Source organism: Globicephala melas, chromosome 1, assembly GCF_963455315.2.
Source record: "Globicephala melas chromosome 1, mGloMel1.2, whole genome shotgun sequence".
Lineage (NCBI taxonomy): Eukaryota > Metazoa > Chordata > Mammalia > Artiodactyla > Delphinidae > Globicephala > Globicephala melas.
The window spans coordinates 99,646,506-99,672,166 of NC_083314.1; the positions used below are offsets into that span (position 1 = coordinate 99,646,506).

At 40.2% G+C, this 25,661-nt stretch overlaps 1 protein-coding gene across 4 annotated transcripts in view; it reads right to left on the reverse strand.

Annotated features, from left to right (window-relative positions):
- Nucleotides 1-25,661, reverse strand: part of CDC14A (cell division cycle 14A) — a 184,284-nt gene that overhangs the window by 47,123 nt on the left and 111,500 nt on the right. For 3 of the 4 annotated variants that reach the window (XM_060302138.2, XM_030868810.3, XM_060302133.2), the window contains one exon: nt 5,768-5,906. In XM_060302138.2, coding sequence (XP_060158121.1) covers nt 5,768-5,906 — 139 coding nt within the window. Of the gene's footprint in view, nt 1-5,767; nt 5,907-9,830; nt 9,860-25,661 lie in introns of those variants that run through there. The other variant, XM_060302150.1, reaches the window with a different exon arrangement.

The window sequence follows — 25,661 nt, forward strand, 5'->3', positions numbered from 1 at the left end:
AGGTGAATGGTTAACAAACAGCAGTACATTCATACCTTGGAATGCTACTCAGCCACAAAAAGGAACAATTATTGCTACATGCAACACCCTGGAGGAATCTCCAGAGAATTATACTGAGTGAAAAACACCAAGCCTGAAAGGTTACATGCTCTATAATTCCATATATATAACACTCTTGAAATGACAAAATATATAAAGGAAGGACAGATTGGCAGTTGTCAGGAGTCAAGGAGGGGATGTGGGCAGGGAGGAAGTGAGAGTAGCTATAAAAAGGCAATGTGAGGGATTCTTGCAGTGATGGAAACGTTATATCTTAACTGTATCAATGTCAATATCCTGATTGTGATATTATACTATAGTTTTGCTAGATGGTAGCATTAGGAGAAAGTGGGTAAAGGGTACACAAGAGTTCTTTCTGTCATTTCTTACAACTGCATGTTAATCTACAATTATCCCAAAGTAAAAATTTTAATTAAAAAAGTGTGTGTGTGTGTGTGTGTGTGTGTGTGTGTGTGTATTATAGTTGGATCACTTCACTCCTCTGCTCAAAACCCTCTGCTGACTTTTCATCTCACGCAAAGAAAAGCCAAACTCCTACAAAGGCCTAGAAGGATGTCTGATCTGATCTTTTTCCTCTTGGCCTCACCTCCCTTGCTCTCCCCATCAGCCATGGTGTCCTCAGGCACATTCCCACTCAGAGCCTCAGCAGCTGTTCCCTCAGAGGAAAACCCTCTTCTCCAAAACACCCACGATTTATTCTATCAGTTCTTCGAGATCTTTGCTCAAAAGTCTTCTATGAGCCCCACCACTACCACGCTATTTAAAACTGCCTCCTCAGGCTTCCCTGGTGGCGCAGTGGTTGAGAGTCCGCCTGCCGATGCAGGGGACACGGGTTCGTGCCCCGGTCCAGGAAGATCCCACATGCCGCGGAGCGGCTGGGCCTGTGAGCCATGGCCGCTGGGCCTGCGCATCCGGAGCCTGTGCTCCGCAACGGGAGAGGCCACAAAAGTGAGAGGCCCACGTACCGCAAAAAAAAAAAAAAAAACTGCCTTCTCTTCCTTCCCCTATTCTTCTGTGCTTCATTTTTCTGCATCACACCAATCATGGTCAGAGAAACTATATAATTTATGCATTTGTTTATTAACCACACAACCAATCAACCCTCCTGCACCTTCTTCTTCCTCCCCTCCCCCTTCCCCCTCTCCTCCTCCTCTTTCTTTTTCTTCCATCTCTATAGGTCAGAAATTACTCTTTCACTGCAGCTTACCAGGTGCAAAGAACACTGCCTACCAGTGGCTTTCAACAAATAGTTGTTGAAGGAAGGAAGGCAGGAAATGAGGGAGAAAAGGAGGCATCCCTGCAATCTGGGACAAGAATGATATGGACAGGTATATTAAAGACTACTGAAAAAAACTTAAAACCAACAGAAAATTGTAACAGTAATGTTCAAGATGGAAAATTATTTTAAAGTTTTATCATTAGGAGCTTGTTAAAAGAAAGTAGAACCATAAATGAACCCTTTCCCTCTCACGGTTTATATGTAACAGAGGAAGTAAACTTTTATCAGCTAATAGGAGCAACATGAGAAAGGTAAGAGAAAAATCATTACTGGCATAAAATGTAGCTTGCAAGAAGGCTTGAGGTCATGTTTGGAATGGTTAGAGAAAGGCATGTTAAATAATCTTGCCCAGCAGGATGGTTAGAAAAAGTCAGGGAAGGAACTGAACAGAAGTGCTTGACCACCAGAGCCCCCCAGGCTCCCTGTGACCCAGCACCTCCTCCAGCAGACCACAGCACCGCTCTGCAGAGGAGCGGAGACTACCTTGGCGCCTCATGCTCCTCTGCTACCCACCTAAGCAAGTGGTCCCTCATCCCCTTGGTTACCATACCCCAGAAGTTGCTGGGTAGAAAGTCATCAGAGGACTCGTACCCTCTGGCCTCTACTGATGACCCACCTGGCTCTAAAAGCTTTTCAGAACAAAACCCATCATGGCTCACATCCTGGGCTACCTTTGTCACACCAGACGATCAACACTTCCAGGTAATCCAACATCAACCAGGCCCTTATTTCCAAATGACTCTCTTGTCCCCTAATTTCCCATCCCACCCCCTCAAATCCAATATTGTCTAATACATAGATTCTTTGTAGAAAATAGAAAAGGAAATGCTTCACAACTTGTTTTATGAAGCCAGCATAACCCTGATACCAAAACTTAACCAAAGTATTACAGGAAAAGAAAATTACATACCAATGTCCTTCATGAATACAGACACAGAAATCCTTAACAAATATTAGCATATTGAATCCAGCCATATGAAAAAGTAATAGCACATCATGCACATCATAGCTCCACATTCAAAAATCAACGTAATTCACATTAGACGATTATGATTATCTTGATAAATGTAGAAAAAAACTGACAAAATTCAATACCCATTATTAATAAAAATTCTCAAACTAAAAAGAGAAGGTAATTTCCTCATTCAGATAAAGGTCATCTATGAAAACCCCACAGCTAACGTCATACTTAACGATGAAAGACTGAATGCCTTCCCCCTAAGACTGAGAACAAGACAAGGATGTCCATTTTCACCACTTCTAACTAACACTGTAATGGAAATCTTAGCAACGAGAAAAAAGGAAAAAAAAAAAATTACCAGAACTAATGAATGAAAATAGTAAGGTTGCAGGATAAGAAGTTAATTTTTAAAAATCAGTTTCAGCAAAAATTTTAATTTTGCTCATTAAAAAACATACAGCACATACATCTGACAAAGAACTCATATCTAAAATATATATACAAATATTGAATCATTATGTTGTACACCTGAAACTAATATAATGTTTTATGTCCATCATGCCTCAATTTAAAAAAAATCTCACGAAAAGCAAAAGTGCTCTTGTAAAGTTGCCAGATACAACCTTAACTGCTTTCCCTAATATTAAATAATTTGTAGAATAACAACATCAGCTCTGTATATAGTACTGTGAAAAATAATGTTTTTATATTAACTTCAACAAATATTTTTAATTAAAAAAGAAAGAACTACCACAGAAAAAAATTTTTACTGGGTAAAGTCTTGGTCCAAACACCTCACAAAGGAGATACATATATAAAAGGTGTTCAAGATCATGAGTCATCAGGAAAATACAAATTAAGATACTATTTCACACCAACCAGAACGGCTTCCCCCCCCCCCAGTCATCCCCCTCCCCTGCTGCTGGCCTCTATTGTCATGTCCCTGTCAGAAATCATCTTGTATATAAACTTATACACTTGTTTATTGTGTGTTCCTTCCACTAGAGATACTGACACCCTGGGAGGAAAGGACCTCGTCTGTTGCATTCACTGTTGCAGCCCCAGGATCAGGAGCATTGCCTGGCAGAGAGTGTGCACCTGACATACATCTGTTGAAAGAATGAATGTCACTAACACAGTAAAGTATGTCTTCTGCCATGAGGTACATCAAGACATAGTCTCTTCTTATTTTTTTAGTGAGTTGGGCTTTTTTAAATCTTTATTGGAGTATAATTGCTTCACAGTATTGCTTCACAATACTGTGTTAGTTTCTGTTGTACAACAAATCAGCCATATGCATACATATGTCCCCACATCCCCTCCCTCTTGAGCCTCCCTCCCACCCTCCTTATCCCACCCCTCTAGGTCATCGCAAAGCATGAAAAGACAGCCCTCAGAATGGGAGAAAATATTTGCAAAAGACATAGTCTTGAATAAGGAAAATAGGAGAGAAGGAGAAAACAAAATAAGTGTACACAATTAAGTAAAGCAAGATACTACGTCTGGTGCCACTTTAGAGGCATAAAGTAAATTAGGCCATAGACCGATACCTAGAAGGAGGCAATCAGAAAAGCCTGTGAAAGCCCATGAGTAATGCAGACATTTCTCCATAGAAATGGCTCTATAGGAAATACTGCAAAATATAGAAGGTATAGTGCCTCAGATCGAGAACCTGCCTTCAGGAAGGTTCTGACCTAAACATTAGTAATAACTGATTTTAATATCTCGTTATATAAGGAAGTCATTCCTGCACCTCAGATTCACAGATAGTAGAAAACTACAGTATTGACTCACACCTAAGTAAATAACCTAAGTTTTGCCGCTTAAGTATCTATAAATGAAAAAGCCTTCAACTTAGAATGCCTTTGCCTCATAACCCTAATTTCTTCTGTTATTATTTTGAGACATGGAAGAGAGAGAAGGCAGAGTAGGGAGTAGGAAGGAGGAGTATGCAGGCATGAACTGGGAGGGTTGTGGCATCTGGTGGCCTGAGACATTTAGGTGAATTTGACCAGCGGTGTTCTCAGGAAAATCTCCTCACCTTGTGAACTGTACCTAGCAGAGAGCCAGGGGCAAGGTGAGTATTCGGTAGGTACCTAATGAATGAACTTTCTTCCAAACAATGATTTTAAGAGATGGCTTAAAGATCCAGGTTTAGGAATGTTTTTTGTTTTCTAACCCTAAGGCCATTTATCCAACTTTAGTAAGTAATTAGTACAACAAGCCCCTGGCAGATACACAGCACAAAGTCCCATGCTGTAGGCACACATAATGCAAAATAATGGAAACCTCTGGCAGAGAATCTGACAAGAAGAAAGCTCTAAAATAATATAATTATTTTATTTGTATCTCACAGGACAAAAACCTAGGAACTTGTCTTCTTAATGATCCTGTTCTTGGGTATTTTTTCCTTGTGTATTCATTACACTTCCACCTCATTCTTTTAAGCTAAGGTATAACTGCACATGTTTCAGCATGTCTTTTCCTATCACTTATTCCCTCTGGGATTGACAATTAAAGTAACTGCTCAGTAAGCTCAAATCCTTTTATCCATTTCAGATGCTTAAAGCTTGTTTACAGCATCTTTCTATGAAATTCATGATCATTTGTTTCTCACCGACATAAAATGATTTAAATGGGAAAGGAATTATCTGGAAAAGAATGCTATTCCATATAGATCCACACCAGAATAAAAAGAAAAAAGTGAAATTTCAGTATAAGACATCACCAATTGATTTTAGAGCTGGACCTAAAGCAGCTAGTGCTTATTTCATCTCTTCATTTTCTTAATGGGTAAATTAATGGTAATTTCTGAAATTTTAAGGGGAAATCAGAAAGGATTGTACTCTTACAGGTTAAACCTCTCCACCTTGCGGGCTGGGGTTTGACAAACAGTTAATGAATGAGTACGTGAACAGATGAAGGAAGGAATTTGTAAGTATTCTTCTAAATAATGGTCATAAAGCTAGTTAGCGGTATAGCCAGGACTAAAACCCAGTCTTCTTTATTTCTTCCTTGGTAACTCATAAGCTGCAGCTACATGAGCAGCTTAGTTAGTTGTCAGAGGAGCGGCAATGTCATCGAAATCCTGGACTGACCTCTGTAGTGTGTTTTTTCTCATTCTGCTTTTAGATGTGCAAACAAAAAAAAAGAATGAAAAGTGCCAAGTGGGCTGACATAAGAAAATTGCACTGTAGCCAGATCACACATAGAAAATGACAGAAAAAAGGTAGGCAGAGATGGCTCTGTGATTTTCTCCTCACTCTCACCTGATCTAAGAAATATAAAAGGTACAAAGTTAGAATGCATTAGCTGTCAAATCAACAACGTTCCATTAGAGGTACAGCCTTCTCTAACAATGCAGCCATTTCACAACCACGGGCTTGACATAGTCCACAACCAGGGAAAAAGCGGCAGAAATAATCAGGAACAAGAACATCATGTGATAATGGAGACACTATACTTACTCTTCCAGGAAGTGCTGCTGGGGTCCTATAATAGAGCCGGGCCGGCATATTCTGATCCAAGCAATTATTTCTGCGTGTGTAAACCTGTAGTGTTTCATGACATAACAGGCTATCAAGGTCCCTGTTCTTCCAAGACCAGCTGTAAGAGAGGGAAACACAACAAGAAATACAAAATACAGCAAATGTACCCACAAAAACTCTGAAATTAAACCCTGTCCAGAAGATGCTATGGTTTCAAATATAATACAAAATCTTTAAACCCAGGCAATAAGGTAATGCTTTTTCATGATTGGGGGGAGGGGTTGAAAGATAATTCTAACTCAAGAAATTTTTAAAAAATAGATCATAGGATCAAAATAAACATATGTAAAAATATATATAAATATCAGAGCAAGTATCTTGAAAATTATGGAGAGTTCAACCCCCGAGGGCCTTTGAGAATGACCGTCACTGTGAACATTGTTAAGGCAATACTGGTTCTAGACAAGCACTTGCAAAATATCAGCTGTCAGGGACTTCCCTGGCGGTCTAGTGGTTAAGACTCCACACTCCCAATGCAGGGGGGCCCGGGTTCAATCCCTGGTTGGGGAACTAAGATCCCACATTTCACTGCAACTAAGTCCACGTACCGCAACTAGAGAAGCCCGTGCGCCACACCAAAGAGCCAGTTCAGCCAAAAGTAAATAAATAAATTTTTTTAAATATATAAACTAACTTAAAAAAAAAAACAGCTGTCAGGTGTCCCCATGCTCCCCATCCTTAGCTCCAGCCCAGGCTGAGATGAACCTTCAGTTAACAGTTTGTGGACTTCCCTGGTGGTGCAGTGGTTAAGAATCTGCCTTCCAACACAGGGGATGTGGGCTCAAGCCCTGGCCTGGGAAGATCCCACATGCCGCGGAGCAACTAAGCCCGTGCACCACAACTACTGAGCCCACGTGCCACAACTACTGAAGCCCATGCGCCTAGACCCTGTGCTCTGCTACAAGGGAAGCCACCGCAACAAGAAGCCTGTGCACTGCAACAAAGAGTAGCCCCGGGCTTCCCTGGTGGCGCAGCGGTTGAGAGTCCGCCTGCTGATGCAGGGGACATGGGTTCGTGCCCCGGTCCGGGAAGATCCCACATGCTGCGGAGCGGCTGGGCCCGTGAGCCATGGCTGCTGAGCCTGCACGTCCAGAGCCTGTGCTCCACAACTGGAGAGGCCACAACAGTGAGAGGCCCGCGTACCGCAAAAAAAAAAAAAAAAAAAAAAAGAGTAGCCCCCGCTCGCTGCAACTAGATAAAGCCCACACACAGCAAGACCCAAGGCAACAAAAAATTAATTAATTAATTAATTTAAAAAAAACACTTTGTGTGTGTGACTCTGAGTCAGTAGCATAACTGATTATATTATCATGGTCATTCTTTTAAGCCTATGTCAATGGTGAGGTTTTTTTAAACTTATCGTAGAATAAGGAATTATAGAATCAAAGTAAGAAGACACCATAAGTATCATCAGGTCCCATTAGCTGCCTAACTCATGACTGTTTCAATACTATCTCCACCAGGTGGTCCTAACCTCTATGTAACTCCTTCAGAGACCAGGATTTCATTATTTCCTCAGCCAATAGGTATTGATGGAGCAGCTACTACCTGCCAGGTACTGTGCTAGAAGCTGGGGATAAGGTGACGAATAAAACAGACATGGTCCTGGCCCTTATGAGAACACACCATCCACTAAGAACCAAGCCAACAGAAGTGCTCAAGTTTCCTTTCTTGAGGCTCTTAAATTTTTTGGAAACTTTTGTGTCAACGTATTTCTTATGTTGAACCCAATTTCTGTTATGTAGGAGAAATTAATATAATTAGAAATGATTTTCAAGGATGTATTGGTTACTATCATGATCAAAATGTTCTTCAAAAGGTTTTTACAAATTGCGATTTCTTTTTCCTCTCTCCACAGAAACAAAAGTGATAGGATGAAGATGGCAGTGTGGGAAGACACAGAGTTAGCATCTCCCCACGATTAGGGCACCTGCCAGCCACCAGTGGGGGACTCTGACGCCCAAGGAGATGGGAGGAACCCCCAAGTGAACGAGTAGGATGTGGGGGGACTGAGGGGGGAGCAGAAATGGAGGCCAGACAGGATCTGTGCCCCTGAGGCCAGGGAGATCAGGCAGGAGGGACTCTCCAGGAAGAGCAGGAGAGGAGTGGAGGGCGATCGCCTGGCCCTCCAGGGAGCCTGCTGAGCTCCCAAGCCGGTACCCCCTCTCCAAAGCCCCATCAAGGCCACGTGGGTCCTGGGGCCATAAGAAGGAGGCTGGGGAGATCAAGAGAGGCAGGTGGGAGGAGGCATCTGGGAGGAGTGGGAGAGGTGCAGAGGGGAATTGCCCTGCCCACTCGGGCCTGGGGAGCCTGCTGAGCTCCTAGGCCGGTTCCCTGCACTCCAAGGCTGCCCCCCATCACTGGGGGCATAGGAGGGAGGCCGGGGAGATCAGGAGAGGCAGGCAGGAGGAGCCCTCCCAGACCGGAGGAGCAGGAGAGGAGAGGAGGGCGTTTGCCCCACCCACTGAGGCCCAGGAAGCCTGCTGGCCTCCCAGGTGAGGTCCCCTGCTCTCTGAGACCAGGGGTGGGGGGCACACCTGGGCCCCTTCTGTTCCTTGAGCCTAAGCCCCACCCTCCACAGCCCCCAGGGCCTTTTCCAGCCCTGTGGGTCCTGAGCATTGGCCCTACCCACCCCCCAAACCTTGCCCTTGCTTAGGCCCTGCCCTCCACAGCCAAGGCCTTTTCCTTTATTTATTTTTTTCTCTTTTCCCTCCTCCTCTTTTTTACTATTGTGGTACTGATGTACCTTCCGGTTGTTGATTCATCTCTATTTTTATTTTTATATTCTTTCTAACATATCTGTCAGTTTCCCAATCTATTTTTTTTTTACTTTGTTATTGTTCTATTTTTTTTTTTTTTGCCATCCCACGCAACTTGCAGGATCTTAGTTCACGAGCCGGGGGTCAGGCTGAAGCTCCTGTGGTGGGAGCTCTGAGTCCGAACCACTGGACAAACAGAGAACCTCAGAGCCCAGGGAATAGTCATCAGAATGAGGTCTCACAAAGTTCCTCATCTCAGCACCAAAACTTAGCTCTACACAATAGCCTACAAACTCCACAGTTGGAAGCCTCAGGCCAAACAATCAGTAAGACAGGAACAAAATCTCACTCATAACAAAAAAAAAGAGACAGAAAAAAGGATGTCACAGATGAAGGAGCAAGGTAGAAACCTACAAGACTAAATAAATGAAGAGAAAATAGGCAATCTACCTGAAAAAGAATTCAGAGCAATGATAGTAAAGATGATCCAGAATCTTGGAAATAGAATGGAGGCACGGATTGAGAAAATACAAGAAATGTTTAACAAGATCTAGAAGAACTAAAGAACAAACAAACAGAGATAAACAACACAATGACTGAAATGAAAAATACACTAGAAGGAATCAATAGCAGAATAACTGAGGCAGAAGAACGGATAAGTGAGCTGGAAGACAGAATGATGGAAATACCTGCAAGGAGCAGAATAAAGAAAAAAGGATGAAAAGAATTGAGGACAATCTCAGAGACCTCTGGAGCAGCACTAGATGCACCAACATCCGAACTAGAGGGGTCCCAGAAGAAGAAGAGAAAAAGAAAGGGTCTGAGAAAATATTTGAAGAGATTATAGTTGAAAACTTCCCTAACATGGGAAAGGAAATAGTCACCCAAGTCCAGGGAGCACAGAGAGTCCCATACAGGATAAACCCTAGGAAAAACACACCAAGACACATACTAATTAAACTAACAAAAATTAAATTCAAAGAAAAACTATTAAAAGCAGAAAGGGAAAAACAAAAAATAACACACAAAGGAATCCCCATAGGTTATCAACCGATTTTTCAAAGGAAACTCTGCAGTCCAGAAGGCAGTGGCAGAATATACGTAAGGAGAATGAGGAGAGGAGCTTCAAGATGGCAGAAGAGTAAGACGCGGAGATCACCTTCCTCCCCACAGATACATCAGAAATACATCTACACGTGGAACAACTCTTACAGAACACCTACTGAACGCTGGCAGAAGACCTCAGACCTCCCAAAAGGCAAGAAACCCCGCCACGTACCTGGGTAGGGCAAAAGAAAAAAGAATAAACAGAGACAAAAGGATAGGGACGGGACCTGCACCAGTGGGAGGGAGCTGTGAAGGTGGAAAGGTTTCCACACACTAGGAAGCCCCTTTGCGGGCGGAGACTGTGGGTGGCGGAGGGGGAAAGCTTCAGAGCCACGGAGGGCAACACAGCAACAGGGGTGCTGAGGGCAAAGCAGAGAGATTCCTGCACAGAGGATCGGTGCTGACCGGCACTCACCAGCCCGAGAGACTTGTCTGCTCACCCACCAGGATGGACGGGGGCTGGGAGCTGAGGCTCGGGCTTCAGTTGGATCCCAGGGAGAGGATTGGGGCTGGCAGCGTGAAGACAGCCTGAAGGGGGCTAGTGCACCACAGCTAGCAGGGAGGGAGTCCGGAAAAAGTCTGGAGCTGCTTAAGAGGCAAGAGACTTTTTCTTTCCTCTTTGTTTCCTGGTGCGTGAGGAGAGGGGATTAAGAGCGCCGCTTAAAGGAGCTCCAGAGATGGGCACGAGCCGCGGCTATCAGCGCAGACCCCAGAGACGGGCATGAGACGCTAAGGGAGCTGCTGCAGCCACCAAGAAGCCTGTGTGCAAGCACAGGTCACTATCCACACCTCCCCTCCCAGGAGCCTGTGCAGCCTGCCACTGCCAGGGTCCCGTGATCCAGGGACAACTTCCCCGGGAGAACACACGGCACGCATCGGACTGGTGCAACATCACGCTGGCCTCTGCTGCCGCAGGCTTGCCCAACATTGCGTACTCCTCCCTCCCCCCGGCTTGAGTGAGCCACAGCTCCCGAATCAGCTGCTCCTTTAACGCTGTCCTGTGTGAGCGAAGAACAAATGCCCTCAGGCGACCTACACGCAGAGGCAGGTCCAAATCCAAGGCTGAACCCCAGGAACTGCGTGAACAAAGAAGAGAAAGGGAAATGTCTCCCAGCAGCCTCAGAAGCAGCAGATTAAATCTCCACATTCAACTTGATGTACCCTGCATCTGTGGAATACCTGAATAGACAACAAATCATTCCAAATTGAGGAGATGGACTTTGGGAGAAATGATATACATATTTTTTTCCCCTTTTTCTCTTTTTGTGAGGGTGTATGTGTATGCTTCTGTCTGTGATTTTGTCTGTATAGCTTTGTTTTTACCATTTGTCCTGGGTTCTGTGTGTCCATTTCTTTTTTTTTTTTAGTATAGTTTTTAGCACTTGTTATCATTGGTGGATTTGTTTTTTGGTTTGGTTGCTCTCTACTTTCTTTTTTTATGTTTTTATTACTTAACAAAATTATTTTAATAATTATTTTTATTTTAATAACTTTATTTTATTTTATTTTACCTTCTTCTTTCTTTCTCTTTTTTCCCCCTTTTATTCTGAGCCGTGTGGATGACAGGCTCTTGGTGCTCCAGCCAGACGTCAGGGCTGTGTCTCTGAGGTGGGAGAGCCAAGTTCAGGACACTGGTCCACAACAGACCTCCCAGCTCCACATAATATCAAACAGCAGAAATCTCCCAGAGATCTCCATCTCAACACCAAGACCAAGCTCCACTCAATGACCAACAAGCTAGACACCCCATGCCAAACAACTAGCTAGACAGGAACACAACCCCATCCATTAGCAGACAGGCTGCCTAAAATCATACTAAGGCCACAGACACCCCAAAACACACCACCAGACGTGGACCTGCCTACCAGAAAGACAAGATCCAGCCTCATCCACCAGAACACAGGCACTAGTCCCCTCCACGAGGAAGCCTAGAAAACCCACTAAACCAACCTTAGCCACTGGGGACAGACACCAAAAACAACGGGAACTACGAACTTGCAGCCTGCAAAAAGGAGACCCCAAACACAGTCAGTTAAGCAAAATGAGAAGACAGAGAAACACACAGAAGATGAAGGAGCAAGGTAAAAACCCACCAGACCTAACAAATGAAGAGGAAATAGGCAGTCTACCTGAAAAATAATTCAGAATAATGATAGTAAAGATGATCCAAATCTTGGAAATACAATGGAGAAAATACAAGAAACGTATAACAAGGACCAAGAAGAACTACAGAGCAAACAAACGGTGATGAACAACAAAATACATGAAATTAAAAATTCTCTAGAAGTGATCAATAGCAGAATAACTGAGGCAGAAAAATGGATAAGTGACCTGGAAGGTAAAATAGTCGAAATAACTACTGCAGAGCAGAATAAAGAAAAAAGAATGAAAAGAATGGATGACAGTCTCAGAGACCTCTGGGACAACATAAACGCACCAACGTTCGAATTATACGGGTCTGAGAAGAAGAGAAAAAGAAAGGGACTGAGAAAATATTTGAAGAGAGTATAGTTGAAAATTTCCCTAATATGCGAAAGGAAAGAGTTAATCAAGTCCATGAAGCATAGAGAGTCCCATGCGGATAAATACAAGGAGAAACAAGCCAAGACACATATTAATCAAACTATCAAAAATTAAATACAAATAAAACATGCTAAAAGCAGCAAGGGAAAAACTACAAATAGCATACAAGGGAATCCCCATAAGGTTAACAGCTGATCTTTCAGCAGAAACTCTACAAGCCAGAGGGAGTGATATGACATACTTAAAGGGATGAAGGAGAAAAACCTACCACCAAGATTACTCTACCCAGCAAGGATCTCATTCAGATTTGACAGAGAAATTAAAACATTTACAGACAAGCAAAAGCTGAGAGAATTCAGCACCACCAAATCAGCTTTACAACAAATGCTAAAGGAACTTCTCTAGGCAGGAAACAAAAGAGAAGGAAAAGACCTACAATAACAAGGCCAAAACAATTAAGAAAATAGTAATAGGAACATACATATCGACAATTACCTTAGATGTAAATGGATTAAATCCTCCAACCAAAAGACATACACTGGCTGAATGAATACAAAAACAAGACCTCTATATATGCTGTCTACAAGAGACCCACTTCAGACCTAGAGACACATACAGACTGAAAGTGAGGGGATGGGAAAAGATAATCAATGCAAATGGAAATCAAAGAAAGCTGGAGTAGCAATTCTCATATCAGACAAAATAGACTTTAAAACAAAGACTATTACAAGAGACAAAGAAGGACATTACATAATGATCATGGGATAAATCCAAGAAGATATAACAACTGTAAATATTTATGCACCCAACATAGGGGCACCTCAGTACATGAGGCATGTACAAACAGCCATAAAAGGGAAAATTGACAATAACATAATCATAGTAGGGGACTGTAACACCCACTTTCACCAATGGACAGATCACCCAAAATGAAAATAAATAAGGAAACACAAGCTTTAAATGATACATTAAACAACATGGACTTAATTGATATTTATAGGACATTCCATCCAAAAACAACAGAATACACAATCTTCTCAAGTGCCCCTGAAACATTCTCTAGGATAGATCATATCTTGGGTCACAAATCAAGCCTTGGCAAATTTAAGAAAATTGAAATCGTATCAAGTATCTTTTCCAAACACACCCCATGAGACTAGATATCAATTACAGGAAAAAATCTGTAAAAACTACAAACACATGGAGGCTAAACAATACACTACTTAATAATGAAGTGATCACTGAAGAAATCAAAGAGGAAATAAAAAAATACCTAGAAACAAATGACAATGGAGACACAATGACCCAAAACCTATGGGATGCAGCAAAAGCAGTTCTAAGGGGGAAGTTTATACCAATACAAGCCCATCTTAAGAAGCAGGAAACATCTCGAATAAACAACCTAACCTTGCACCTAAAGCAAACAGAGAAAGAAGAACAAAAAAACCCCAAAGTTAGCAGAAGGAAAGAAATCATAAAGATCAAATCAGAAATAAATGAAAAAGAAATGAAGAAAACAACAGCAAAGATCAATAAAACTAAAAGCTGGTTCTTTGAGAAGACAAACAAAATTAATAAACCATTAGCCAGACTCATAAAGAAAAAAGGGAGACTCAAATCAATAGAATTAGAAATAAAAAAGGAGAAGTAACAACTGACACTGCAGAAATACAAACGACCATGAGAGATTACTACAAGTAAGTATATGCCAATAAAATGGACAACCTGGAAGAAATGGACAAATTCTTAGAAATGCACAACCTTCTGAGACTGAACCAGGAAGAAATAGAAAATGTGAACAGACCAATCACAAGCACTGAAATTGAAACTGTGATTTAAAGTCTTCCAACAAACAAAACCCAGGACCAGATGGCTTCACAGGCGAATTCTATCAAACATTTAGAGAAGAGCTAACACCTATCCTTCTCAAACTCTTCCAAAATATAGCAGAGGGAGGAACACTCCCAAACTCTTTCTACAAGGCCACCATCACCCTGATAACAAAACCAGACAAAGATGTCACAAAGAAAGAAAACTACAGGCCAATATCACTGATGAACATAGATGTAAAAATCGTCAACAAAATACTAGCAAACAGAATATCCAACAGCACATTAAAAGGATCATACACCATGATCAAGTGGGGTTTATCCCAGGAATGCAACGTTTCTTCAATATAAGCAAATCAATCAATGTGATATACCATATTAACAAATTGTAGGAGAAAAACCATATGATCATCTCAATAGATGCAGAGAAAGCTTTTGACAAAATTCAACACTCATTTATGATAAAAAGCCTCCAGAAAATAGTCATAGAGGGAACTTTCCTCAACATAATAAAGGCCATATATGACAAACCTACAGCCAAAATCATCCTCAATGGTGAGAAACTGAAACCATTCCTTCTAAGATCAGGAACAAGACAAGGTTGCCCACTCTCACCGCTATTATTCAACATAGTTTTGGAAGTTTTAGCCACAGCAATCAGAGAAGAAAAGGAAATAAAAGGAATCCAAATCGGAAAAGAAGAGGTAAAGCTATCACTGTTTGCAGATGACATGATACTATACATAGAGAATCCTAAAGATGCTACCAGAAAACTACTAGAGCTAATCAATGAATCTGGTAAAGTAGCGGGATACAAAATTAATGCACAGAAATATTTTGCATTCCTATACACTAAGGATGAAAAATCTGAAAGGGAAATTAAGAAAACACTCCCATTTACCACTGCAACAGAAAGAAAAAAATATCTAGGAATAAACCTACCTAAGGAGACAAAAGACCTCTATGCAGAAAATTATAAGACACTGATGAAAGAAATTAAAGATGATACAAATAAATGGACAGATATACCATGTTCTTGTAGTGGAATAATCAACACTGTGAAAATGACTCTACTACCTAAAGCAATCTACAGATTCAGTGCAATCCCTATCAAACTACCACTGGCATTTTTCACAGAACTAAAACAAAAAATTTCACAATTTGTATGGAAATACAAAAGACCACGAATAGCCAAAGCAATCTTGAGAACAAAAAATGGAGCTGGATGAATCAGGCTCCCTGACTTCAAACTATACTACAAAGCTACAGTAATCAAGACAGTATGGTACTGTCACAAAAACAGAAATATAGATCAATGGAACAGGATAGAAAGCCCAGAGATAAACCCACACACATATGGTCACCTTATCTTTGATAAAGGAGGCAGGAATGTACAGTGGAGAAAGGACAGCCTCTTCAATAAGTGGTGCTGGGAAAACTGGACAGGTACATATAAAAGTAGGGAATTAGAACACTCCCTAACATCATACACAAAAATAAACTCAAAATGGATTAAAGACCTAAATATAAGGCCAGACACTATCAAAATCTTAGAGGAAAACATAGGCAGGACACTCTATGACATAAATCACAGCAAGATCCTTTTTGACCCACCTCCTAGAGAAGTGTAAATAAAAACAAAAATACACAAATGGGGCCTAATGAAACTTCAAAGCTTTTGCACAGCAAAGGAAACCATAAACAAGACCAAAAGACAACCCTCAGAATGGAAGAAGATATTTGCAAATGAAGCAACCGACAAAGGATTAATCTCCAAAATTTACAAGCAGCTCATGCAGCTCAATAACAAAAAACCAAACAACCCAATCCAAAAATGGGCAGAAGACCTAAATAGACATTTCTCTAAAGAAGGTATACAGATTGCCAACAAACACATGAAAGAATGCTCAACATCATTAATCATTAGAAAAATGCAAATCAAAACTACAATGAGATATCATCTCACACCGGTCAGAATGGCCATCATCAAAAAATCTACAAACAATAAATGCTGGAGAGGGTGTGGAGAAAACGGAACCCTCCTGCACTGTTGGTGGGAATGTAAATTGATACAGCCACTATGGAAAACAGTATGGAGGTTCCTTAAAAAACTAAAAATAGAACTACCATACTACCCAGCAATCCCACTACTGGGCATATACCCTAAGAAAACCATAATTCAAAAAGAGTCATGTACCAAAATGTTCATTGCAGCTCTATTTACAATAGCCAGAACATGGAAGCAACCTAAGTGTCCATCAACAGATGAATGGATAAAGAAGATATGGCACATATATACAATGGAACATTACTCAGCCATGAAAAGAAACAAAATTGAGTTATTTGTAGTGAGGTGGATGGACCTAGAGTCCATTGTACAGAGTGAAGTAAATCAGAAAGAGAAAAAGAAATACTGTATGCTGACACATATATATGGAATCTAAGGAAAAAAAACAGGTCATGAAGAACCTAGGGGCAAGACGGGAATAAAGACACGGACCTACTAGAGAATGGACTTGAGGATATAGGGAGGGGGAAGGGTAAGCTGTGACAAAGTGAAAGGTGGCATGGACGTATATACACTACCAAACGTAAAATAGATAGCTAGTGGGAAGCAGCCGCATAGCACAGGGAGATCAGCTCGGTGCTTTGTGACCACCTAGAGAGGTGGGATAGGGAGGGTGGGAGGGAGGGATACGCAAGAGGGAAGACTATGGGGACATATGCATATGTATATCTGATTCACTTTGTTAAAAAGCAGAAACTAACACACCAGTGTAAAGCAATTAAACTGCAATAAAGATGTTAAAAAAAAAAAATGAATGCAGTTCTCTCTTACCCTGTTCATTGAAACAAATTCTCCCAAAACGTAAATTAAGGAAGATTTGCTTGAAATTTTCATTAATAGGTTTATAGCTTTAATATGTTAATAAATCACACATTTTTTTTTCACTTAAGTAAAACAAAAAGAATATACTTAAGGTGAGGAAAGAGAAAAACCTACAATCAAGATTACTCTACCCAGCAAGGATCTCATTCAGATTCGATGGAGAAGTCAAAAGCTATTCAGACAAGCAAAAACTAAGAGAAATCAGCACCACCAAACCAGCTTTACAACAAATGGTAAAGAAACTTCTCTAGGCAGGTAACACAAGAGAAGAAAAAGACCCACAAAAACAAACCCAAAAGAATTAAGAAAATGGTAATAGGAACATACATATCGATAATAACCTTGAATGTAAATGGATTAAATGCCCCAACCAAAAGACACAGACTGGCTGAATGGATACAAAATACATATATATGCTGTCTACAAGAGATCCACTTCAGACCTAGGGACTCATACAGACTGAAAGTGAAGTGATAAAAAAAGATATTCCAGGCAAATGGAAATCAAAAGAAAGCTGGAGTAGCAATACTCGTATCAGATAAAATAGACTTTAAAATAAAGACTGTTACAAGAGATAAGGAGGGACACTGCATAGTGATCAAAGGATCAATCCAAGAAAAAGATATAACAATTATAAATGTTTATGCACCCAACATAGGAGCACCTCAATACATAAGGCAAATGCTAACACCATGAAAGGAGAAATCAACACTAACACAATAATAGTAGGGGACTTTAACACGCCACTTAAACCAATGGACAGATCATCCAGACAGAAAATAAATAAGGAAACACAAGCTTTACATTATACAATAAACCAGATAGATTTAATTGATATTTATAGAACATTCCTCCCAAAAGTGACAGAATACACTTTCTTCTTAAGTGCACACAGAACATTATCCAGGATAGATCACATCTTGGGTCACAAATCAAGCCTCAGAAAATTTAGGAGAACTGAAATCATATCAAACATCTTTTCTGACCACAGCGCTATGAGATTGGAAATCAACTGCAGGAAATAAACTGTAAAAAACACAAATACGTGGAGGCTAAACAGTGCACTACTAAATAACCAAGAGATCACTGAAGAAATCAAAGAAGAAATTTAAAAATACACAGAAACAAATGACAACAAAACAAAATGAACAAAACCTATAGGACGCAGCAAAAGCAGTTCTAAGAGAGACGTTTATAGCAATTCAATCTCACCTCAAGAAACAAGAAAAATCTCAAATAAACAATCAAACCCTACACTAAAAACCACTAGACAAAGAAGAACAAAGAAAACCCAAAGTCAGTGGAAGGAAAGAAATCATAAAGATCAAATCAGAAATAAATGAAAAAGAAATGAAGAAAACAATAGCAAAGATCAATAAAACTAAAAGCTGGTTCTTTTTGATAAAGAACTGATAAAGCCTTAGCCAGACTCATCAAGAAAAAAAGGGAGAGGATGCAAATCAACAAAATTAGAAATGAAAAAGGAGAAATCACAACAGACACTGCAGAAATACAAAGGATTATACGAGACTACTACAAACAACTATATGCCAATAAAATGGACAACCATGAAGAAATGGACAAATGCTTGGAAAGGTACAAGTTTCCAAGACTGAACCAGGAAGAATTAGAAAATATAAACAGACCTATCACAAATAATGAAATTGAAACTGTAATTAAAAATCTTCCAACAAACAAAAGTCCAGGACCAGATGGCTTCACAGGTGAATTCTATCAAACACTTACAGAAGAGCTAACACTGATCCTTCTCAAACGCTTCCAAAAAATTGCAGAGGGAGAAACACTCCCAAATTCTTTCTACAAAGCCACCATCACCCTGATACCAAAACCAGAAAAAGTATCACAAAAAAAAGAAAATTATAGACCAGTATCACTGATGAACATAGATGCAAAAATCCTGAACAAAATACTAGCAAACAGAATCCAACAGCACATTAAAAAGATCATACACCATGATCAAGTGGGATTTATCCCAGGGATGCAAGGATTCTTCAATATACACAAATCAATCAATGTGACACACCATATTAACAAGTTAAGCAAGAAAAACCATATGATCATCTCAATAGATGCAAAAGAAGCTTTCGACAAAATTCAACACCCATTTATGATAAAAACTCTCCAGAAAATGGGCAGAGAGGGAACCTACCTCAACATAATAAAGGCCATATATGACAAACCCACAGCAAGCATCATACTCAATGGTGAAAAACTGAAAGCATTTCCACTAAGATCAGGAACAAGGCAAGTATGTCCACTCTCGCCACTCTTATTCAACATAGTTTTGGAAGTCCTAGCCACAGCAATCAGAAAAGAAAAAGACATAAAAGGAATACAAATTGGAAAAGAAGAAGTAAAACTGTCACTGTTTGCAGATGACATGATACTATACATAGAAAAACCTAAAGATGCCACCAGGAAACTACTAGAACTAATAAATGAATTTGGTAAGGTTGCAGGATAAAAAATTAATGCACAGAAATCTCTGGCATTCCTACACACCAACAACGAAAAATCAGAAAGAGAAATTAAGGAAACACTCCCATTTACCATTGCAACAAAAAGAATAAAATACCTAGGAATAAACCTGCCTAAGGAGGCAAAAGACTTGTACTCAGAAAACTATAAAACACTGATGAAAGAAATCAAAGATGACGTAAACAGATGGAGAAATATACCATGTTCTTGGATTGGAAGAATCAATATTGTGAAAATGACTATACTACCCAAAGCAATCTACAAATTCAGTGCAATCCCTAGCAAACTACCAATGGCATTCTTCACAGAATTAGAACAAAATATTTTACAATTCGTATGGAAACACAAAAGACCCCGAAGAGCCAAAGCAATCTTGAGAAAGAAAAACAGAGTTGGAGGAATCAGGCTCCCTGATTTCAGACTATACTACAAAGCTACAGTAATGAAGGCAGTATGGTACTGGCACAAAAACAGAAATATAGATCAATGGTACAGGATAGAATGCCCAGAGTTAAACCCATGCACATATGGGCACCTAATTTACGACAAAGAAGGTGAGAATATACAATGGAGAAAAGACATCCTCTTCAAAAAGTTGTGCTGGGAAAGCTGGACAGCTACATGTAAAAGAATGAAATTAGAACACTCCCTAACATCATACACAAAAATAAACTCCAAAAGGATTAAAGACTTAAATGTAAGACCAGACACTATAAAACTCTTAGAGGAAAACATAGGAAAAACACTCTTTGACATAAACCACAGGAAGATCTTTTTTGACCCACCTCCTAGAGTAACGGAAATAAAAACAAAAATAAACAAATGGGACTTAATTAAACTTAAAAGCTTTTGCACAGCAAAGGAAACCATAAAAAAGACAACCCTCAGAATGGGAAATAATATTTGCAAATGAAACAACAAACAAAGGATTAATCTCCAAATATACAAACAGCTCATGGAGCTCATTATCAAAGAAACAAACAATCCAGTTAAAAATGGGCAGACGACCTAAACAGACATTTCACCAAGGAAGACAGACAGATGGCCAAGAGGTACATGAAAAAATGCTCAACATCACTAATTATTAGAGAAATGCAAATCAAAACTACAATGAGGTATCACCTCACACCAGTCAGAATGGCCATTATCAAAAGATCTAGACACAATAACTGCTGGAAAGGGTGTGGTGAAAAGGGAACCCTCCTGCACTGTAGGTGGGAATGTAAATTGATACAGCCACTATGGAAAACAGTATGGAAGTTCCTTAAAAAACTAAAAATAGAACTACCATATGACCCAGCAATCCCACTACTCGGCATATACCCTGAGAAAACCATAATTCAAAAAGAGACATGTACCACAATGTTCATTGCAGCAGTATTTACAATAGCCAGGACATGGAAGCAACCTAAGTGTCCATCGACAGATGAATGGATAAAGAAGATGTGGCATGTATATACAATGGACTATTTCTCAGCCATAAAAAAAAAAACCGAAATTGAGTTATTTGCAGTGAGGTGGATGGACCTAGAGTCTGCCATACAGAGTGAAGTAAGTCAGAAAGAGAAAAACAAATACCGTATGCTAACGCACATATATGGAATCTAAAAAAAAAAAAAAAAAAAAAAAGGTTATGAATAACCTAGGGGCAGGACAGGAATAAAGATGCAGATGTAGAGAATGGACTTGAGGACACGGGGAAGGGGAAGGGTAAGCTGGGACAAAGTAAGAGAGTGGCATGGACATATATACACTACCAAATGTAAAACAGATAGCTAGTGGGAAGCAGCGGCATAGCACAGGGAGATCAGCTCGGTGCTTTGTGACCACCTAGAGGGGTGGGATAGGGAGGGTGGGAGGGAGGCTCAAGAGGGTGGGGACATGGGGATATATGTATGCATATGGCTGATTCACTTTGTTGTACAACAGAAACTAACACAGTATTGTGAAACAATTATATTACAATAAAAATCTATTTTTAAAAAGTGATAGGATTTAGACAATTTTTTTAAATCTACACTGGCTTCCTCCTTTCCCAAAATATTCAAAAATTTGATCAAGCTGTAGGGTCTTCAAATATGGTGACTGTTGTTCACACACCAGAACTGAAGCCCAAAGATACTAACCAGTTCACTCACATTAGCATAACAAGTGAATATGCAATTCAGGACCTAAATCCCCAGGGGTCCTGTGAGTGTCCCAGAGTTCTTTCCAGTCTCGGCTCATCCATTCAGTCACTCCATTCTACAAATACTAAGACCGGCTGAGCATGCGGTGCTGTGACAGACGCTGGGGCCAGAAACATGAAGACAAGCAGGACGCCTGCCCTCATGAGATATGCAGTACTGAGCCACTAATGCTTATTTACAAGCATTTTCTAAATCTTTCCATATCTGCCTTCTTGGAATTAAATTCAGTACTATAAACTTTTATTTGTTAAGTACCACCCATGAGCAAGGCACTGTGCTGAGTTATTTTTCCACTACTTAATCTCTTCCTATCGTATACTCTTCTTCTTAGAAACGACAAAGTGGCTCTTTGCTTTTAATCCTTTGATTCAGCTAGTCCAATGTTTATTTGCTGTCTACAAGCTACCCAGGACAGGGTTTTGCTCAGAGGATAAGGAGATAAGCAAGTAGAGGATATAATTTTGACCAGGATACGTTATCAAAGAAGTTGTAGACACAAGAATATTAACCAAGAAGCAAAGAAATTAGGTTTAAACTGAAACTGGGCTCTCAAAGAAAGGGACTGTGTGAGCTGTTGGTGTCTTCAAAGAATGTGTCATTGATGACAAGGACTTCAACAGACTCTAAAGAATAGGAAGGTCACGGGACATTTTCAGCAAAGGGTCCAGTGATGGAAAGCCTGGCTGGTCTGGAGAATGTGTCAGTGTGTGCTGAGTAGAAAATAAGAGCAGATGGGTGTAGAGGAGGCAGATTAAAGGGCACCTCTGATTTAAGTGGAGGAACCTGTACTTAGCAGAAGCAGGTTATCAACTGTGGGCCAAAGACACCAAAGACTTCTGAGTTATTTGGGAATCCCCAAACCCAGATGCAAAGTTCTCTGAGCACTGATTAGGGCACATCTCCTGCATATATGTGTTATTACTCCTCAAACATGTAGATGAGCCTCTGATGAACGAAATTCAACTCATTTTAAAAGTATTATGGGGGCTTCCCTGGTGGCACAGTGGTTGAGAGTCCGCCTGCCGATGCAGGGGACGCGGGTTCGTGCCCCAGTCCGGGAGGATCCCACATGCCGCGGAGCGGCTGGGCCCGTGAGCCATGGCCGCTGACCCTGCGCGTCCGGAGCCTGTGCTCCACAACGGGAAAGGCCACAACAGTGAGAGGTCACGCGTACCGCAAAAAAAAAAAAAAAAAAAGTATTATGAAATTCATGATATTATCAACAACTAATAAACATACAATTGGTATCATGCAAAAATCTGATTTTGCCTTTAATCAATGTAAAGGGCAAAATAAAGCTGTCATGTATTTGGGGTCAAAGAATGTGACATGATAAAAGCAGGTGGATGAGGCAGCAGCATACCTCTGGATTGGAAAGGACAGAGACGGGAGCCAGAGAGAGGAGCTGGAAGGCTGGGGCAGGAGCAAGGCTGGCTGACAGGCATGGACGGGGGAGACAGTGGTAACAATGAAGAGCTGAATTAGAAAGACATTTTGATTGGGTCACAGAGAAAGCTAAAGACAACGGATATTTCTAGCCTGGAAAATTGGTACAATGTCATCCATGAAAACATTTAGTTAGAAAAGGACATAGGAAAGTGTTGGTGCCTTTGTTTTTTATATGTTCCGGAATCTCCCCCCTCCCTCAAAAGGAGGAGGCCTTTTGTCAGCTTTTTCTAGTCAAATAATAAAGAGAATCTTCTCTAATTTCCTCACTACTTGGAAATACACAATTTTTCAGCAAATCTAAGATACCATGTCATCTAACGGTGTAACATACACCATTATTTAAGTTCCACTAAGAAAAAATTAAACTATGGTATGCGATCAATTTTAAGATCCATCCTAGTTTCATAAATGTGAAAATTTTAAAAACGCATGTCTCTAAGGTGTTTCTCAACCTTCTCTTCATTATTGTCCTCCCCCCCAAACCAAGAGCCCCTCTAGGCATTTTTTTCCTAACTGTCCCCCATGAAATTTTACTGTCACAGACAGACCACCTATTTCTTTATGTGCCGTGTATAAATCTACACTGTATACAGAAAAAGAAAATGTTTTTTACCACCCAAAAACAATTTTTCCCCCTTGAGGGCAGTATCACCTGAGGTTGAGAATACATACCAAAAATGTAAATGAAATTACAATCAAGCTCATGTTTACGGATGCCTGGCATTCCCTTCCCATTCAATCTTCCTTTTTAAAAATTATATTTACACTATTTTATTAGATGAGGGGTGTGTGTGTGTGTCCTGTTTTCATCTGAAGTACACTTTACCCCAGATAAAACATCGACATTCTTTAGAAAAGAGTGAAGCTTAATCATGGTCTCAGTAGGACTCTCTTCCTTTAATATGAGTTATTTGCCTTCATGTTTGTGCCCAGAGCAAATATTTTGTTTCTGCAGAGCTGTTAAGTCCTCAGACATCTGACGAGACTACAGGCAATCATGTTGATACAACACAGCTGGACAGCCTGAAGCAGGAAGCCCAGTTGGTTTCCAGTGTCCTCCTTCAAGTCACCAATTTGGGTCTCTATCTGGGAAGAAAATGGCCTTCCCTACGGAGACAACACTGTCTCTCCCTGAACCCCTCCCTGTGCAGGAGGCTGCCCGTTCCCTTGGTTGCGTTCCTCATCACACACACTCACCACCAAGGAAAAAAGGTGGTGCAGAAATTTTTCAACTTTCTCTAAAACTAAAGTTGCTTCCCCCTTTTAAAAAGAGTCTATAATTTAGATCTATAAAAAGAACCTACTTAGCACTCAATAGTTAGGAGCTCTTACCACAGTTCAACAGAATAGGAACAGTTCACTAAGTTTCTATAAAAACTTTAACAAATTTTTTAAAGCATTCATAATTAAAGGGCTCCCTGGCACAGCAAGAGAAGACTTTGAAACGTCTTCTATTTATACCAAGTTAAGCACTGATTGCCTTACAGTTCCAGGCGTTTTCTGAAACTCCCATAGAACATCAAAAATCACACACTGGAACATCACAATGTTGCTGTTGTTTAATGATTATTTGTGCTAGAGAATGTCACGAAATCATAGCCATTCCTTTTATCAACCAGAAGGCAAACTGCAGATATTGAATCATTGTAAGATTTCACACATTCCCAGAAAATTAGTTTCCAGTTTGTCTCTATTTTTAGTACTTTACGTTGAGGCAGGAAATAGTCATTTTTTTCAGCAGCTACCAAAGTTCATTTGACATTGGATAAGGGTCTCTCTCCCTCCTCCTTATAGTTCAATTAAAATGCTCAGTGCTGCTTTAATTCCCAGGAAACTAAGCTGACTTAATTAGCGCAGATGTCGAAATAATTAACAGGCCTATAGTAGCTAACCACGCTATTTAAAACAATACAGCTGTAATTAAATCAAAAGTGTAATCCTTATGAAAGAATCCTACATGTGTGTACAAGTGGAAGCAAATGAAATAACACTCTCAAAAAGATGTCACCACCTGTAATTGTGACCTTCCTATAAAAGAACTGACTTCGATGCTAAAGGTTCTGATTAAAATATAAAAACCTCTGCAACATAAAACATATGAATTTCTTAAAATATTCTTTACAAGGTCAACATTCACAAGTCAAGGATATAATAACAAGAATGTTATTATATCCTTGTAACAAGAATGTTTAACACAAGAGCGGTTCATTTTCCCAATGTTTGTCAGGTGAGGAATAATATCAAGAGAGATGCTGAGTTTCAGGGAAAGCTTTGCATTTCTCCTCCCCTGAATTTGTCAATCCAAGACAATGACAGGCAGAGAAACTATATGCCTTGGTAACCATAAAACTAATTGATTAGGAAGTAAGGCCAAATTAATCCCAGGAAAAATACTGATTTTTATGACACAAAAATAAGCTTTGAAACAGAACATATGAATAGCTCCTACTAAACGTTAGCAGCTGCCATATTCCCATTAGCTTTCAAGTTCCACTTATAGCTGAAATACAATGGGCTCTTGGTATGCGCGAGGGATTGGTTCCAGGACCCCAGCGTATTCCAAAATCT